Raw genomic sequence first — 16,567 nt, 5'->3', positions numbered from 1 at the left:
AATATTACAACCTAGAAGCATATAGTTTTAAATAGATGTGTATAGAATATAGAATGTGTATAGAAATTGCAATAGCTGAAATATATTCTAAATAATGTGAATTAAGCAGCTAATTGAGGCAAAGAGTAAATAATGATCTCAAAGCTGTCAAGGATTTGACTACTAATATGAATTTTTTTTTCTCCTTCCTATGAAGAAAGCATCTGTAGTTGAATCCTATGCATTAGATTTGTACAGTGCAATTTATTCCCAAATAAAGATGCATAGGATTGCAATCTTAATCTGGGTAAGTGTTCACATAAATTGAATGGAAACGATTTCATGCATAATCAACCAAAGATGACATACTGTAGCATGAAGACTGACTTGTGCTACTTCTCCATGTTGCTTGTGATGGTCATTACATTGTATGGCAGTATTGCCCTGGGGACTGAGTGATTTACATGTAAACCAAACTTTAATCAAATTACAGTTGTTTATTAATGGGACCAGGACAGGATTACCATAATAACAAAAACCAGTTTGTTTGTTCTTGCCATATACATTTGTTGTGTACAAAGGGAAACTGTTTTACGGCATAACTCTGTGGCAATTTGAAAACTTCCATGTGTAACTTCTGAGCTGTCCTAAGATTTGTTTAATGGTTGAATCTTACATTGATTTTTCTGACCTGCTGATTATTACTGCCATATATACTTATGCAACACATGGGAGAATTCTGGAAGACTGATGCTTTTTCAATATTGGAACTGAAATTGGCTCCATTGAATTATTAATTAATTAATTAATTAATTATATAGTTTTGCTTAAGCAAAATTTACCCCAGAACTAAACAGTTAAGTCATGTTTATTCCAATGGGAGAAGCTAAGCAAGCAGCTGAATATTTTTTGTGGAAATCTGTATGCCTAAAAACTGCTGAACTTTACCAAATTATATCCCAATAATTTTCCTACTTGCATATATATATATATATATATATATATATATAGAGAGAGAGAGAGAGAGAGAGAGAGTTGGGTAGCCCCATCCCAAGACAAAAATCAGGTGTCATTATAGCCCTTTAATTACTTTCATTGGAAAATCCACTCAGTCACAAAACACTAATACACCTTAAAATCTGAAGGATTATAACATTTAAAAAAATCCTACCTACCTTTACAGATCCATGTTCAGAACCTTGCAGGAGATGTAAGCAAGACACAATAATTATGTTTACCGTTATCCACGGCTTGTACATCCTTGTGTTTAATAACCACACTTTGCTACACAGTTGATATTGCGCAGTTGGAAAAGTTATGCATTTCTTTATGAAGTGTTAATTGTTAAAAAAGGCACAACCAGATCATTTTCCACCATCTGCTGTAAACCTAATGAATATACATCAGAAGTAAACAATTACAGTTTTAAAAATAATGAGTGGAATTCACATGAGTAATGTCATCTCTTTCCTGTTGATGCTCTTTAGATTAAAAAATATTAAAAAGTATAGAAAAATATTTCCATATGACCAAAAAAAATGTGTTTTCAGTTCATAAACTTAATCCACCTTTATCCATCTCCCACCTGGATAAAAACTTTAAAAAAAGAAAGTCAATACTCATTTGTGGTCCAGAGAAGGTTAAAATCTGCTGGGATTTCTTGGTGCTCCATGTTACAGCTTCCTTTTAAAACAACAGTGTTAACTGCCAATGTTTTGAGCCAGGGAGAGCTGTAATCCAACTCTGCATTGAAACTTTTTTCCTCAGCCTTCATGGAAGCCTGCAGAAGCATGTGTCTTAAATCTGATACAGACACTGGCAGAAAACACAGTCACGTTTTGGCTATTATCCCATTTTATCCCTACCAATGGCGTAGCATTTACTGAACTGATGCAATGCAGAATGCCATTATTTTAAGAAGAATGACCTGAAACATGAAACCTCAACACATGCTCTTACAATGGTATGTCTACTACAGTTGGAATTATCCCAGTACAACCTTATCCATACACCTCTAAGTCCTCTGTGTTGTAAGATTTGCTAGAGCATATTCATTGATGTATAAAATAATGTTTCAAAATAAATGTACACTGAAAATGAATGTACTTTTTATTACAAAGAAATACATTTCTTTATATTTCCCATTACATAATACACACACACACACTTAAAAAACCCTACAGATGTACTGTTCTATAACAGTAAGTTAACTTTTTTCTATAAGTAAATCTGGCAAACCCAAATGATTAGCTCCAGTGAAGCAAGCACAGTAACTCATGTCGAAAGACTAGAAGAATCAAAATGTATAGCTACAAACATAAAAAGTCAGCCAGTCACATTTCTAATATCCCAAGTCATTTGTTTCCAATCTTTGATTTCCAAGTGGTAGCTCTCTCAAATCCATTTTTTGCATTTCTGTAGTCATCAATGGCTTGTAGAATTTCTTCCTGAGTATTCATCACAAATGGACCTAGGATAAAAATCATGTATATATGTATTAACAGAGTATAAAAAATACTCTGTTAAACAAATTATTATGAGCTTTAGTTTTTTAATAATTGGGATTCAAACTGCATCCTATTTCTTGTCTTCCCTTTTAGAGACCCACATTTCACAATGCAATACCACTCAGTTATTTTGGACTATAATTTGCAGTCTTGGGTCTTATGGGCTATTGCAGGGGTAGGCAACCTTTTTGAGCCGGGGGCAGGGTTGCTGTCCCTCAGGCGACTGGGGGGCTGAAGCCGGAGGTGGAGCATCAACCCTCTGGGGTGGGGCCACTGCCAGGGGTGGAGCTTCCACCCTCTGGGGCGGGGCCGTGTGTGGGCTTCCACCCTCCGGGCGGAGCCGCATGCCGGGGGGTGGAGCCTCCACCCTCCAGGGGCGGGGACCATATGCCGGGGGAGGAGCTTCACCCTCTGGGGGCCAGGCCTCCCCATTTTTGCTGGCCCCTGACGGGGCCCCAGCCCCGTCAGAGACCGGCAAAAAAGCTGGTGGGGGCCGCCAGCGCTGGAGGGCCCCTGGAGGGCCCCAGCAACGCACCGGGCCTCCCAGAGGCCCCCTGCCGCCGTTGGAGCCCTCATGGAGGGCCCCAGTGATGGCACCGGGCCCCCCAGAGGCCCCCTGCCGCCCTCAGACCCTCCTGGAGGGCCCCAGCGACGGCAAAGGGCCCCCAGAGGCCCCCTGCCGCCCTCGGAGCCCTCCTGGAGGGCCCCACGCTGGCAGCGGGCCCCCCAGAGGCCCCTGCCACCCTCAGAGCCCTACTGGAGGGCCCCAGAGACGGCAGCGGGGCTCCTAGAGGCCCGCCGCCGCTTCCGCCACGGCCTCCTGTCGCAGCTTTTCGCCGCTCTGGGCACCACCATTTTGGGCAGCAAAATGGCGGCGCCCATAGCCCCCGAGGCCGCTTTGGGCGCTGCCATTTTTCGCCCAAAATGGCGGCGCCCAGAGCGGCGAAAAGCCATGATGGGCGGCTGCCGCCCGGCGGCAACGGCAACAACAGCAGCCAGGGGCCGGGCAGCAGGCCTCTGCGGGCCGCATCCGGCCCGCGGCCGGAGGTTGCCGACCCCTGGGCTATTGCTTAATCATGTACAGTGTGAGAGTTGGACAGTGAAGAAAGCAGATTAGAAGAGGATCAATTATTTAAGATGTGCTGTAGATACTTTGGATGGCCAAAGAGATAAACAATGGGTCCTTGAACAGATTCTTCCCAGAAGCCAAGATATCAAATTGAAGCTGTTGCACTTTGGCCAATTGTGAAGAGGCACGAATCATTAGGAAAGACAATAATTCAGGAAAGGTGGAAAGTAGTGAAAGAGAAGAAGACCGCATGCCAGGATAGACTCGTCAAGGAGGTCACAGGCTGGAATTTACAGAATCTAGCAGAGCAGTTGAGCACAGGGGGGTCTTGGGAGTGTCTTATCCACAGGTGACCATGAGTCGGCAGCTCAAGGGCAATTAACACAGGGTGACCAGACATCATAAACACAAAGGAGGACAATGCACTGTAAAATGTAGGACATTATAAAATAAAAGCTTAAAAAACTAATATAAATATAAATGCATGCTTCTTAGTCATGCTTAAAATGGAGGACATTTTGAATTCCTTCTGGACAGAAGGTTGAAATGTAGGACGTATCCTGGAAAAGGGGGTTGGCTGGTCACCCTGAGTTAATAACAACAAACCTGCACTGAGGTGTACTAAACAAATAGGATCTCATTTATTCAACCTGGCCATGTTAGTCTGTTTCAGCATAAAAAGATAAATCAGGAATTGCATAGTAGCTTTGAGACTGAAAAAGAAAATCTTGCATAGGCTTTTATGGATTTCAGTGTTCCATCAAGCATCTGATGAAATGGACTGGAGCCCCTGGAACCTTATGCTAGAATTTTTTTCCTGATCAAAGGATTTCATGTACGGAGGGCTGGGAAGGCATCAGCACTAGACCTTGGACAGCTGGTCTTAATACGGGCTAGCTGATTGGAAGGACTGCACATACCTGCCACCTACATAGTATTATAATTGTTAGAGATCTTAGTCATTTGTCTGTCAGGAAGGTCAATAAGATTGGCAGACACTAAAAGTGTAGAGCTCCAGATATTGTTGAACTACAACCCTTGTCAGCAGAGACAATGGTGAGGAATGCACAGCCCAACAATATCTGGAAGGCTACGTTTTATTCATTGCTTCACTACAGAGGGGGCCAGCTGTAGTTCCAGTCTTAGGGAATTTCTTCCAAAGAGATATATGATTGGACCCATTTTTAACTTCTTTAACAAACTGGTTTTAAAATATTTGGCTTTCAGTTAATTTCCCTTTACATATTTTTATGTTATTTATAGTACAGTGGGCCCTTGGTATCTGCTGGGGCTTGGTTCCAGGGCCACCTGTGCATATGAAAATCAGCGGATGCTCAACTCCGATTAAATATAATAGCACAGTGAAAATAGCAAATCAAAGGCTTGCTTTTTGGAATTTATGGCTTCTTGGAATATTTTCAAGCCACGGATGGTTAAATCCATGGATAAAAAATCTGTGGCTATAGAAAGCAGACAGGAACATTGGTTCTTACCTGTGATATGTTCATTTTCAGCGATGTAAGTGGGAATATCCTATAACATGGGTTGATTCCACCTCTTGCTCCGAAACAGGCAGGAAAAAACAGACTTGAAGGAGTTCCCACCAGAGGGAGCAACCCCCACCATCCCTCAGTCAATATTATAGCCGAGGATAGAAAACAAACTCAGAGAGCATTCAATGCAAATATAAGTATAATAAATAGAAACTATCATAAAGTCAAACTAAAAATAACTAACAACCACCCTTGCAGAGCCAAGGGAAACAGCCTCCTCAGTTCTGGGTGGGGAGGATATTCCCACTTACATCACTGAAAATGAACATATCACAGGTAAGAACCAATGTTCCTTTTTCCAGCGATGACTGTGGAAACATCTTATAACATGGGACTTACCAAAGCTCCCCAACCAACTGGTGGGTGAACTGAGGAATGTCACTTATGTGAGAACCACAAGATCTATTGTCCAAAGGAAGCCTCTTTGATTCAAGGCAACCCAACAGTGGTGGCATGTAAATGTGGAAGATGAAGGCCATGTCATGACCTACATTTATCTTAGATGGATTAGAAGTAGGATCATCACTCATCTCTTGAAATCTGCCTCCTCTCTCTCTCTCACTGCCCAAACCTCTTACTGGGTTTGATGTCTGCAGTGGGCACAATCTGGCTAAGGACAGGTGGTTCTTCCTCCTCCAGCCACACCAAGGTCTTCTCAGGTTGTCCATCTCACTGCCCAAACCCCTTCTGGGGTTGGTGACTGTGGTGTAGTGCCATTTAGTTAAGGACAGAGAATATTCCCTCCTCCACCACGCCAATTCCTTTCAGGTTATCCATCTCACTGCGCAGACCCTTTGCTGGGGTTGGAGATTGCAGCGGAGTGCATCTGGTCAAGGACGGAGGGATCTCCCTCCTCTGGCCGTGCCTGGGCTCTTTGGCCTTTCAGCCCCTTCAGGCAGACATGGCTGGACTCTCTTCTTCTTCTTTAATGCTGGAGCTGGGCCTAGTTGCCTCACAACAGAGCAGATTCTGAACTGTCTCTCTCTGCCTGGCTAGGTTTCAGCAGTTAGAAAATCAAAGGGATAGAGCAAGACTAAAGAAAACATAGCTGTTTTTGTAGGTAGTTGCCAAAGCAGGAGAGAACAGATCATTAATATAAGAAGAATAGAATAAATATTAGAAGAAATAGTAAAGTCTTTAAGACACAGTAAAGGAGGAGAAAAGGAAAAACACAGCCTACTCAGAGTGAGGCAGGAAAAAGACTGGGGAATGGTGGGCGTTGTTCCCTCTGTTGGTGACTCCTTCAAGTCTGTTTTTCCTGCCTATTTCAGAGCAAGAGATGGAATCAACCCATGTTATAGGATGTTTCTACCTCCATTGCTGGAAAATGTATATTCTATGGTACTTAAAGTGTGTTTTCTTGTAACTGATTATTTAATATGGTGGGGTTTTTTTAAGGTTCAGCTGGATTGTTTTTATCCAGCAATGTGCCTTGGGAAGACTTTGATCTTGAAAGATGACTAAGAAAGAATGACATAAATAAGAAAATAGAGAAACAGACCAACCAATATGCTAATTTAATAAAAAAAACCCAGTTTCATATAGTCAGTTAGCCAAAGAATATGAAGCATTGGGTCTAACTAACTAACTTGAAATTTCATCTGACCAACTAATATAGGGCCAAGTATTTGAGATAACTGAATAAAATTTAGAATATGTGTGCATGACAACTCTGTTTTAATGTCAAGACACATTTTGACACTTGAACTGCTTTTCAAGTGAAAAAGGAAAGTTGTAATATATAAAAATCTGTTGTAATATAACTTTTGCCTTGAGCCACTGAAATGTGAAGCTAGCATACATGTGAAGTACACTGTTCTGTTTCAAGTTCAAAACCCAGCTATAAGGTTTGTTTATTTATTTTGATTTTCATTGTTTATATACCAGTTTTCAAAATCAAATTTCCAAAGTGATTTAAAATGTTGCAACATGATATATCCTTTAACCAATAAAACAAACAGAACAAAATTTGGTGTGCATGTTTAGGGTGTTCTGATATCGCAGTTGCAGGCCTATTTCAAATGTAGGGCAAAAGATACAAAACAGATTTTAATACATGATCTCCTGCAAAGCCTCTCAAATACTAGAGATGCACATGATTCAAAACTAGAAGAAGACCATAGAGGCCAGCCACTGGAGAAACAAATGGTTTTGTAGCTGAAGAGATAATAAGGAATACCTACAACACTGTGTGTAGTTGAAGATGACAAGATATTACAATTAGCCCCACTTATTTAAAAAAATGCTTCAGATTAGTATTTACCATGTTGGACCACTGTTTCCTTAATTGGCTCACCAGCCACTAAAACAAAATGACCCATTACAGCATCCTAAAGAAATGAAAAGAAAGTATCAATCAACAATATATGAAGAAATGTTGATATGACACATATTTTCACAGTTCAAACCCTGATCAAGCATCCAAATCATATCACTAATATTGTGTTGATCCTACCTACCATCCCCAACTCTGCCACCCAAGAAACATATCCAGGGGTAGCCAGGTTGGCCATGCAGCAAAATAAAACAAAATCCAACATCCACAAAACAATGATATGTTTATTGGGCAACCAAAATGGACGAAATGCAAGCTTTTGAAGCTCCACTGGCTTCTTCACCAGGCAAAAGACACAGGAGAGAAAAAGTGATGATGTTAGACTCAAAGGCCTACATTTTGTACCAGATGTTGTCTCTGCACTAGAGGGATCGCAATGCAGGCTGAAGCCAGTCTCCTCTTGACCATGAGAGGACTGGGACAATGGACAGTAAAATTTAAATTCCATTAGCCACAGAGGGTTTGCTCTTTTGTGAAGTCTGGATTTTCTTTTATTTTCCTGCTACCCAAGTATACAGAAAAGTGTGAAGAAGAGATCCTACATTACATGTTTATGTTCCCCTCCACCATGAGCAATGTGTTGGTACTTGGAAAAGTTAATTAATTCATTAAAACAGTTCCATCCCACCGTTAACTCATACTCTCTCAGCCTCAGAGGCAGGCAAAAGCTAACCCCTCTGAACAAATCTTGCCAAGAAAACTGACACAGGGGCACCTTAGGGGCACCATAAGTCAAAGACAACTTGAAGACATAACAACAATATCACCAGCAACAACAACAAAGTATCTGACAAAAAATCAGTGTAAAACCTGGGCTCAGAAAAAAAATTGCAGTCAAAAATAAAATTGCCTGGCACAATAATAAACAGGTGTATCCATCCAGCACACCCATGGGACAGACTAAAAGTGATGCATATATTCATTTGTTCATTTAACAGGTCTGGGATATAGACAAATTTCCTTCTGAAATTGTACAGCTATAGAAACTTGAACAAAATGGTGCTTCTTGCCCTCCAGCAAAAGGTCAAAATCATAAGCTCTTTCTGATTGACCTGAAGAAGAACTGCTGGGCATTTTGCAAGACAGAATTGCAACAGAATCTATTGTTATCCTACAGACATGTGTTGCTTAGTACTGCAAAATTGGCTTGGGACATAAGGGTGTAGCCCACAATGTAGGATAAACAACAGAAGAAGAACCATTTTGGGATTATGTCAAATTCAATTTTTCTAAAAAAAAGTACAAGAGGAAAAGTGCCATATATATAAATATATTTTAAAATTCAATTATATCCTCTCCATGATCCTCTCCAGAAAATAAATTACTCTTTTGAACAAGCCAGAATGTAATCTATTTTCTAGCCCAGAAAGGTTTGGATTCAATAGAAATGTAAAATAATTCATCATTTTTATTCCACAACATGGATCACACTATGTATATTATACACTCAAACAATGGAAACTGTACTTTGGGAACAATTGCAACAGACTGAAAAAACAAAACAAAAACAAAACCATTAGTTTGATTTTAGAGAACATGTATAGCTGCCTTACAGTGATTTAACTATTATTTCATTTAGCTTAATTTTTTTCCAGTGGTTACTGACCTTGGGTCCCCAGATGTTATTGGACTACAATTCCCATGACTCTGATCCAGCAAGAATAGAGGTGATGGGATTGTTCTTAAGTACCACCAGGGGATCTAGCTTTGGGAGCCATTAGACTATGGTGACATACAACAGCTCTCCATGTTTTTGAACAGAAGTGTTATTTTTCCTCCAGGTCCACCTGGATATACCACAAAATGGAACTGAGACCTTCTGTTTGAAAATGATGTGATTATCTATGAGTTACAACCCCTGAATTTCCCTTGGCATACTACAATACTATCATCTGATAGTATAGGCAGCTGTCATGAGTTCACACTCCCAGTCAACAATTTTCAGACTGCTTTATTTAGAGTCCACATTCTCTCCAAGGCCACAACAGTTAAATAATTATGAGATGCATTTAATCCTTTCAGATGCATTGTTGGTGGTGGCAGCAGGGGATGGGGTGTTGTTGAGCCAAAGTGATCATTTGAAAAATACCATACATACTTGACTATAAATCAATCTCATGTATAAGTCGAGGGCAATTTTGGGGCCAAAATTATGGATTTTGATATGAGCCATGGGTAAGTCAAGGATAAAACATACGAACGTGTAAGAAAGAATCTAAAGCAGGGGTAGGCAACCTGCGGCCCGCGGGCCGGATGCGGCCCGGCAAGGCCTTGGGACTGGCCCCAGCCCGGTCCTGCCGCCGATTGCCACCAGGGCCTTTGGCCTCTCGCGCGCAGGGGCAAGGGGGGGCCAATTGTCTATAGACGCCTCAAAAACATGCATTTATATTAACATTTTTTTAAAAAAAATCAGCAAATTTTTTTGTGTGTCCTCCACTTTTTTAAAAAAGTGTCCACCATTTGAAAATGTTGTCCTACATTTGTCCCGGTTTATTTTTTTATTTAAATTTTTTAAAAAATTATTTAATTATTTATTTTTTAGCTTCGGCCCCCCAGTTGTCTGAGGGACAGCAACCCGGCCGCCGGCTCAAAAAGGTTGCCTACCCCTGATCTAAAGGATGAAGGAAAACTATGCCAAAGAACTTACAAAATTCCAGGAGGCTTAACTGTTTTGTGCTTATACTAAAGGCTGGATGGGTGAGAGAGTAGAGGGGGGAGTCAGTGCTTCCAGGACAGATTGCACTCTTGTCTTTCACCAGGGATGATGGTTCCTTGTTTATAAGAGTTAAAGTACAGTACTTACATTGGCCCTTGGATAAGCCAACTCAGGTTTTCTGGGTCAATTTTTGAACTAAAATTTCTAGACGTATACATGAGTACAGTATATATACAGTACCTTGTTCTCAAGCTGAACACAGTCCCCATCATCCAGCACTACCGTGTGGTGAGGCTCTATCTTTTGTTGAGAATCAGAAGGACCTTTGGGGGGGGGAAACATTTTGAGAAAGCATCTGTTTTAACAGCTTCAAAGCATTATTGACTAGTGAACCTTACACATTGTTTCTGTACCTTACACATTGTTTCTGTAACATATATAACCATTCAGCCCCCTTCTACAAAAAGTCCCATTCCATCAGTTGGTCAGGCAGAAGAACAGAACTTGCAATGTAAAACAGAGTTCCAAAATGTCTAAGCAGCATTTTACAGGTATTCTTGCACTTTCTCTGTTCTTGGAAGTAACATGTGCTTGGGACTCATATGAGATATTTCAGAACATTGGTTTGAGTGATAGACCCTGGCAACTAGGGCTCAAAAGCCCATTAGGTGACCTTGTCAAGTCACTCTCTCTCAACTTGAGAGGAAAGCAAAGACACTCCCTCCCTGAACAAATATTGCAGAGAAAATCCTGTGATGGGGTTGCTTTAAAGATGTCATAAGTCAGAAGCAACTTGAAGGCATACAACAATAGTCTTACCAGATAATTGTTACATTGTTTAAAAACAAACAGTTGTTACTCCACTGTTGTGTGTGGAAAAAAGCATCTTTCCCTGCATGCCACAAATAATTAGGACTGTCAGCAAGTGATCACCAGAAATTAAGTAGGCAGAACTAATTCAGTCCATCTACTAATTTTTTCACAGTAATAATTTACAGAGCAAAAACTGTACAGGAGTCACTGCCCATTTCACATTATGAAATTCTTAACTCCAATTTATTTCTTTAACTAAAAACATCTTGTATCTCCTTTTTATTCCCCCCCCCGAAACAGATGTAATACTCCAAGAATAAAAAATGAGGGGTCACTGTCAATGTCAAACTTACCAACATAAACGTTGCCAGAGAGCATATAAATAAATGCTGTCCAACCTGAAATACAAACAGTTGGAATATCTTAGAATATAGAGAAGAATTTAATATATGGCAGCCAGTATTGGACTACCTTTTAATATTACAAGGTACAAGTGGAATTTCAGCAATGTTGAGCTTTTTTTTTTAACTGCATACAAATCAGAAGGATTTTGAATCAGAATCATTACAACATTTTAAGTTGTTTTACAGTTTTAATTGTGACAATTCCATACACAATGGTCTAGTATTTTTTATTTTTTTTTTTGCAACTACAGAAAATGTATATTTGTGTGTGGAACAGTCACAATACCAATGCAGTACAGTGTATTTATCATGTGAACAGAGAATTTAAACGAGAGAATATGATTATACTATCATGCACAGTTGGCATCACTTTCATGCATTTGGATTTACCCTGTACAGTGGGGCCTTCCTATGGCAAAAACCATGTGAGCTCAAGCTCTGTTTGTTTTAATGGGGCACAACCCTGGACACAGTTCTTCTGGGGCTTGCCATCTGTGAGACCTTGAGCCCACTTAGGCAAGCCTGTGCATGGTGCGGGTGCATGCATGCATTTTATTTCATAGTTTATTTTCTTCTATCCCAACCAGTCTTAGAAGGCATTTTGCTCTACAGCGTTAAAAAAAAATTGAGGTTGGGAATTATGACCCTCAACATCTATGGCCAGTAGTGACCACATTCATTGAGGGATTCTGGGAGTTTTCACCTCCAAAAGTCACGTTTCCAATTTTTACAATCCTACCAGGTTTGATGAGAATTACTGTGCAAACAAATACACTTAAGGATACAGAACAAAGATCAGATAAGATTCTTCTTTCCTAGTCAGACTCAACAATTTCCCTTCTGCCAAGCAAAACACTTAGCATTTTGAGATCCGTGAGTGAAAAATGCTTCATTCTAACTACATTAACATTCTGGTCTATTCATATTATTATTAAACTGTTACTGCTACAACTATAGCAGTCAGAAAACATTGTCTTTTCAAGTAAGCCTCTGAAATGACCACATGGATTTCAGGCACAGCTACTTTCCTTTCAAGGCTATATTTCCCCCATTTTCTGGGCATCTCTCCCAGAACAAGCATAGAGTTCTATAACTTAGACACAATAATCCTGCCAAATTAAGCTCCAGATAAGAGATAGCCATTTTTATCCATAAATAGACACATATAGGAAGACATCCTAAAGACAAAATAAATGTTCTGTAGTTATCTTTAGGGCTTAAGATCATATAAAGGACCTAGAGGTGACTGCATGACGTGAGTAGATTATAGATGCACTGCAGCCATTATTTCACACCTTTTTTTCTTCAACTTCATGGAATGATTGGGATGCTTATACAACCTAGGCAAGAACACCCATACACAAGGTTTAGCAGAATCCACAAGGTCTGGATATGTATTCAAAATGCACTGACTAGAAGTGTTTTGGATTTCAGATTTGGCGGGGGTGGTGGTGGTTGCAATATTTTCATATACATAATGAGATATCTTTGAGATGGGACTTAAGTTGAAACACAACATTTATTTACATTTCATATACATCTTATACATATAGCCAGAAGGTAATTTTATGCAATATTTTTAATAATTTTGTGTCTGAAACAAAGTTGTGTACATCGAGCCATTGGAAAGCAAAGGTTTCACTCTCTCAACTACCCATGTAGACAATGTTGGATTTGGAGTATTTCAAATTTTGAATATCCACGTAGGGACACTCAATCTGTAGATGGTGGGGGGAAGATACAATTAAGAGTGGGTGGGTAGGAGACGATGGCGGAAAGATGATACAGCAAATGTCATACACCTGCATTCTAAGTGAAGGTAGTAGATTGGTGAACTTGTGTAAAGTTTATTCCTGTACAACTATCAAATTTCTGTGATGTATGGTGTTCAGGAGTTTTCTGCGTACCAATTTTTGGGGGTTTTTTGCAACCAATTTTCCATATATTAACTTTTTACTTGTTTCCAGAAGTAGAACCAGAAATCCTAACTACATAGTTATAGCCATGAGGACTGCAACCTCTTTATTCCAAGGATATTTCTACAAAAGAAACAAACACAATACAGGCCCATATCACTTATGCCTTTCTTATTATGAGGCAATCTCCACTAATCTACTGGCAAGATACAAAATTATTTCCAGAATGTGTTCCAAATGAGTAACACTGTTAATGTTGGATAGAGAATTCAAAGTCATAGCTGTGTTAATCTAGATCAGTATTCAAAGAGGTCTTGTAGCACCTTTGAGACTCAAATGCATCTGATGAAGTAGTAAGTTTATGAACATTTATTCTACCAACTTCTTTCTTTCTCCCCATTAGTCTCAAAGGTGTTACAAGATCTCTTTGAATGCTAGATATGTTTAGCTGCTAATCCTTCAACTATTCAGCAGTTCTGAATATATACTTATGAGACTGTGTCTTCCATGGGTTTGCTTTCATACAAACAATAATGTGGAGAAAGTATGGGTCAGTGCTTCATAGATATTGCAGAATGAACTTACAACAAATTCCCTGTCCATTACCTAAGAGAAAAATGTGGAGCAAATGCTAAAGAATATTACAACTCCAGATCATGAGCTCATACAGAAAGCCTTGCCAATCTTTATCCATTTGAATCTTACTGAAGCTAAAATGACATAAGTAGCAACGCAAAGGTTTGGATAAAGCTTTTGGATCCAGCCACATATTCCCTGCAATTGATGCTGGGAATCTACAATGTATAAACATATTACTGACCTCAGTGTCCAGTAGAAAACATCTGTTTTCTGTAAGAATTGGTGCTAAACTACATATTACGTGATTGGGTATTCTGTGAGGGGTTCCCCCCCCCATATTTGACATATAGCTGGAAGGATGGCCAATTTGTGTGTGTGTATTTCAACTCCTCCCCCAATTCCATTTCAGCAATCAAGATCACTCTCCAAGTGTTCAGCCAAAGAAGTTGTTTTGTTTTTTGACCCACAATGCAAATGGAAAAGGGTAAAACTCTCTTTCTCTCTCCAACCCATCCATGGTGGCATTTCACTAAAAACACAGCATGGAAAGAACAAATCACAAATGTCCAGTTTGGCCTTGAATTATTAGAAGAATTCTGTTGTCTACTAGATTGAAAACAGCCATTTCCCACATGATCAACAGTGTGAATATGCTTATACATATAATACATTTACATATAATGTATATATAATACATTATACATATATGATATAATGCTTGTGTTGTGTTTTACTATGGATATGTTTGCATGTCATGTCAAGCCAAAAACCCCATACATCTTACTAATACCCCAAGATATGCATAAAGAGAATATGACTAGTGGAGATAACTGCGGTAATAAAAGCAAATGTTTTGCCAAGCCTTTTATTTAATTTTTAAACAATTCCCATAATAAGAAATGGATTATTCTTTTCCCAGATGTTTACAGCATAAAGGGACTTCAGCACACAACTGAGCATGGACATGAAACTAAAAGTACTAAAGTGGAAACATCTAGAATCAGTTCAGAGTTTTTATCCTCCATATGACAACCAGAGGCCAAATTACACGTTATGCTTAAAGTTTAGTACATAGTTGAGTTTTGTAAAGGAGGGGGAGAGATATGCTTGGGGGCATACTTTGTACATAGCACATTGCAAGGGGAAGTTTATCTCTTGTTTCAGTTTGAAAACTGACTTCTTCTCTTCCCAGTCCCACCAAACATTTTTTGAAGGGGAAGTCCCCATTGCTACCAAAAAGGATTTCTTTTTCCTACAGCATCGTTATATATGGAAGATGAGATTCTTAGCTGAAATATGCTGGGGAATGGAGAGAAGAAGCCTCCTGTCACTACATGTGGACTGTGAAATAACAATTCCCCCTTCTCACATGACTCTAATTTATTTATGAAAAGCAAGATGTAAGTACATGCCATACAGTAACTGTAATGTATAGTTTGACCTTGTGAAAACAGTGATTCTGTCAATTGAAAATGACCATGTAGAGAAGACAAGGGATTGCATTTCGTTTTGTTGTTGTTGTTGCTTTACACCCATGTCCTGCTCACTTTACAAAAGGAAAATTCACCCTAACTGCAGGATGCCCCTAAGTTCAAAAACATTTCATGCTAATAATTTGCTCCAGAACATTATATCACCAATGAGATTCAAATACAAGTTTTATCATTTAAGCTGCTTGAGATTGCTTTTTCAATAGATAGAAAACAATTATTCTTACCTTTGGGAACTGGCTGTGTGTGCTTTGCTCCTGCGTCTAACTTGAAATCCAGGTACAGTGTTGGTGTCCGTGTGTACACCTTGGACTGGGAAGACAAGAGCAAGAAGAAACAATGAGATCTCAATTGGTGGAAAATGCTCTGGCTGCACAATTGGGGGGGAGGAAAGACGGGTAGATTTGCTCTGGTAGATTTTAACTGATTTCTTTCTGTGAGCTGGCTTGAGTTCCACTTCAGAGGAAAGGTGGCATATAAATCAATCAAACAAATACAATCTAAACATCCAAACAAAGGTGGAAGGCAAAGTTACCAAGAGAATATGAACACAGCAAATCTAAACGATCTGTAATGATTTCCCGTGTCACACTCTCTGCAGTGCTAGAAAAATCCATGGGCAGCACAGATTCCATCAAGACCAGGATTTCACTAACTCTGCCTGTCAAGCATGCATCACATTTAAAATAACATAATGTTACCAAACTGTTTTCAGAGATACTCAACGTAAGAGAGTAAGAGCTCAAGTCTATATATGTCTAGCCAGAAGACAAACCTATTGTTCAATGGGACTAAGGGCCAATCTATAGGTAGGTGTATTGCTGTGGATTTTCGCACATTCGCATTGATTGTTAATTATCTTCACTTTCCTGTGCAAATTCACATCTATTCACCCTCCTTCTGCTAAAAATATGCAGTCATAGAATCACAGTTGGAAGAGACCAAAAGGGCCATGCAGGAAATCACAAACAAAGCACCCGACAGATGGCCATCCAGCCTCTGCTTAAAAATCTCCAAGGAAAGAGATTCCACTACACTCCGAGGGAGTGTGTTCCATTGTTGAACAACCTTACTGTCAGGAGGTTCCTCCTAATGTTGTGGTGGAATCTCTTTTCCTGCAGCCTGCATCCATTGTTCCGGGTCCTGTTCTCTGGAGCAGAAGAAAAAGAGCTTACTCCCTCCTCAATATGACATCCCTTCAAATATTTAAACGGGACTATCATATCACCTCTTAACCATCTCTTCTCCAGGCTAAACATCCCCTGC

The 16,567-nt window shown here is 39.7% G+C and overlaps 2 protein-coding genes across 4 annotated transcripts in view; both read right to left on the bottom strand.

The window, feature by feature from the left end:
* VEGFD (vascular endothelial growth factor D) overlaps positions 1-1,937 on the bottom strand; it is a 39,688-nt gene extending 37,751 nt beyond the window's left edge. Inside the window, exon 1 of the mRNA XM_042456858.1 lies at positions 1,155-1,937. Coding sequence (XP_042312792.1) covers positions 1,155-1,238 — 84 coding nt within the window. The 5' untranslated portion in view covers positions 1,239-1,937. The remainder of the gene's footprint in view (positions 1-1,154) is intronic.
* A 128-nt stretch (positions 1,938-2,065) lies between these two features.
* PIR (pirin) overlaps positions 2,066-16,567 on the bottom strand; it is a 45,531-nt gene continuing 31,029 nt past the window's right edge. For 2 of the 3 annotated variants that reach the window (XM_042456859.1, XM_042456860.1), the window contains 5 exons: positions 15,529-15,613; positions 11,266-11,310; positions 10,340-10,422; positions 7,372-7,438; positions 2,066-2,449 (listed from right to left, as the gene is read on the bottom strand). In XM_042456859.1, coding sequence (XP_042312793.1) covers positions 2,334-2,449; positions 7,372-7,438; positions 10,340-10,422; positions 11,266-11,310; positions 15,529-15,613 — 396 coding nt within the window. In that variant the 3' untranslated portion in view covers positions 2,066-2,333. The remainder of the gene's footprint in view (positions 2,450-7,371; positions 7,439-10,339; positions 10,423-11,265; positions 11,311-15,528; positions 15,614-16,567) is intronic. The other variant, XM_042456861.1, reaches the window with a different exon arrangement.

This window comes from Sceloporus undulatus, chromosome 3 (genome assembly GCF_019175285.1).
Source record: "Sceloporus undulatus isolate JIND9_A2432 ecotype Alabama chromosome 3, SceUnd_v1.1, whole genome shotgun sequence".
In the NCBI taxonomy this organism is placed as follows: Eukaryota; Metazoa; Chordata; class Lepidosauria; order Squamata; family Phrynosomatidae; genus Sceloporus; species Sceloporus undulatus.
Note: the sequence above shows the minus strand (reverse complement) of the source record. Positions and strands in the feature narration are given on the sequence as shown.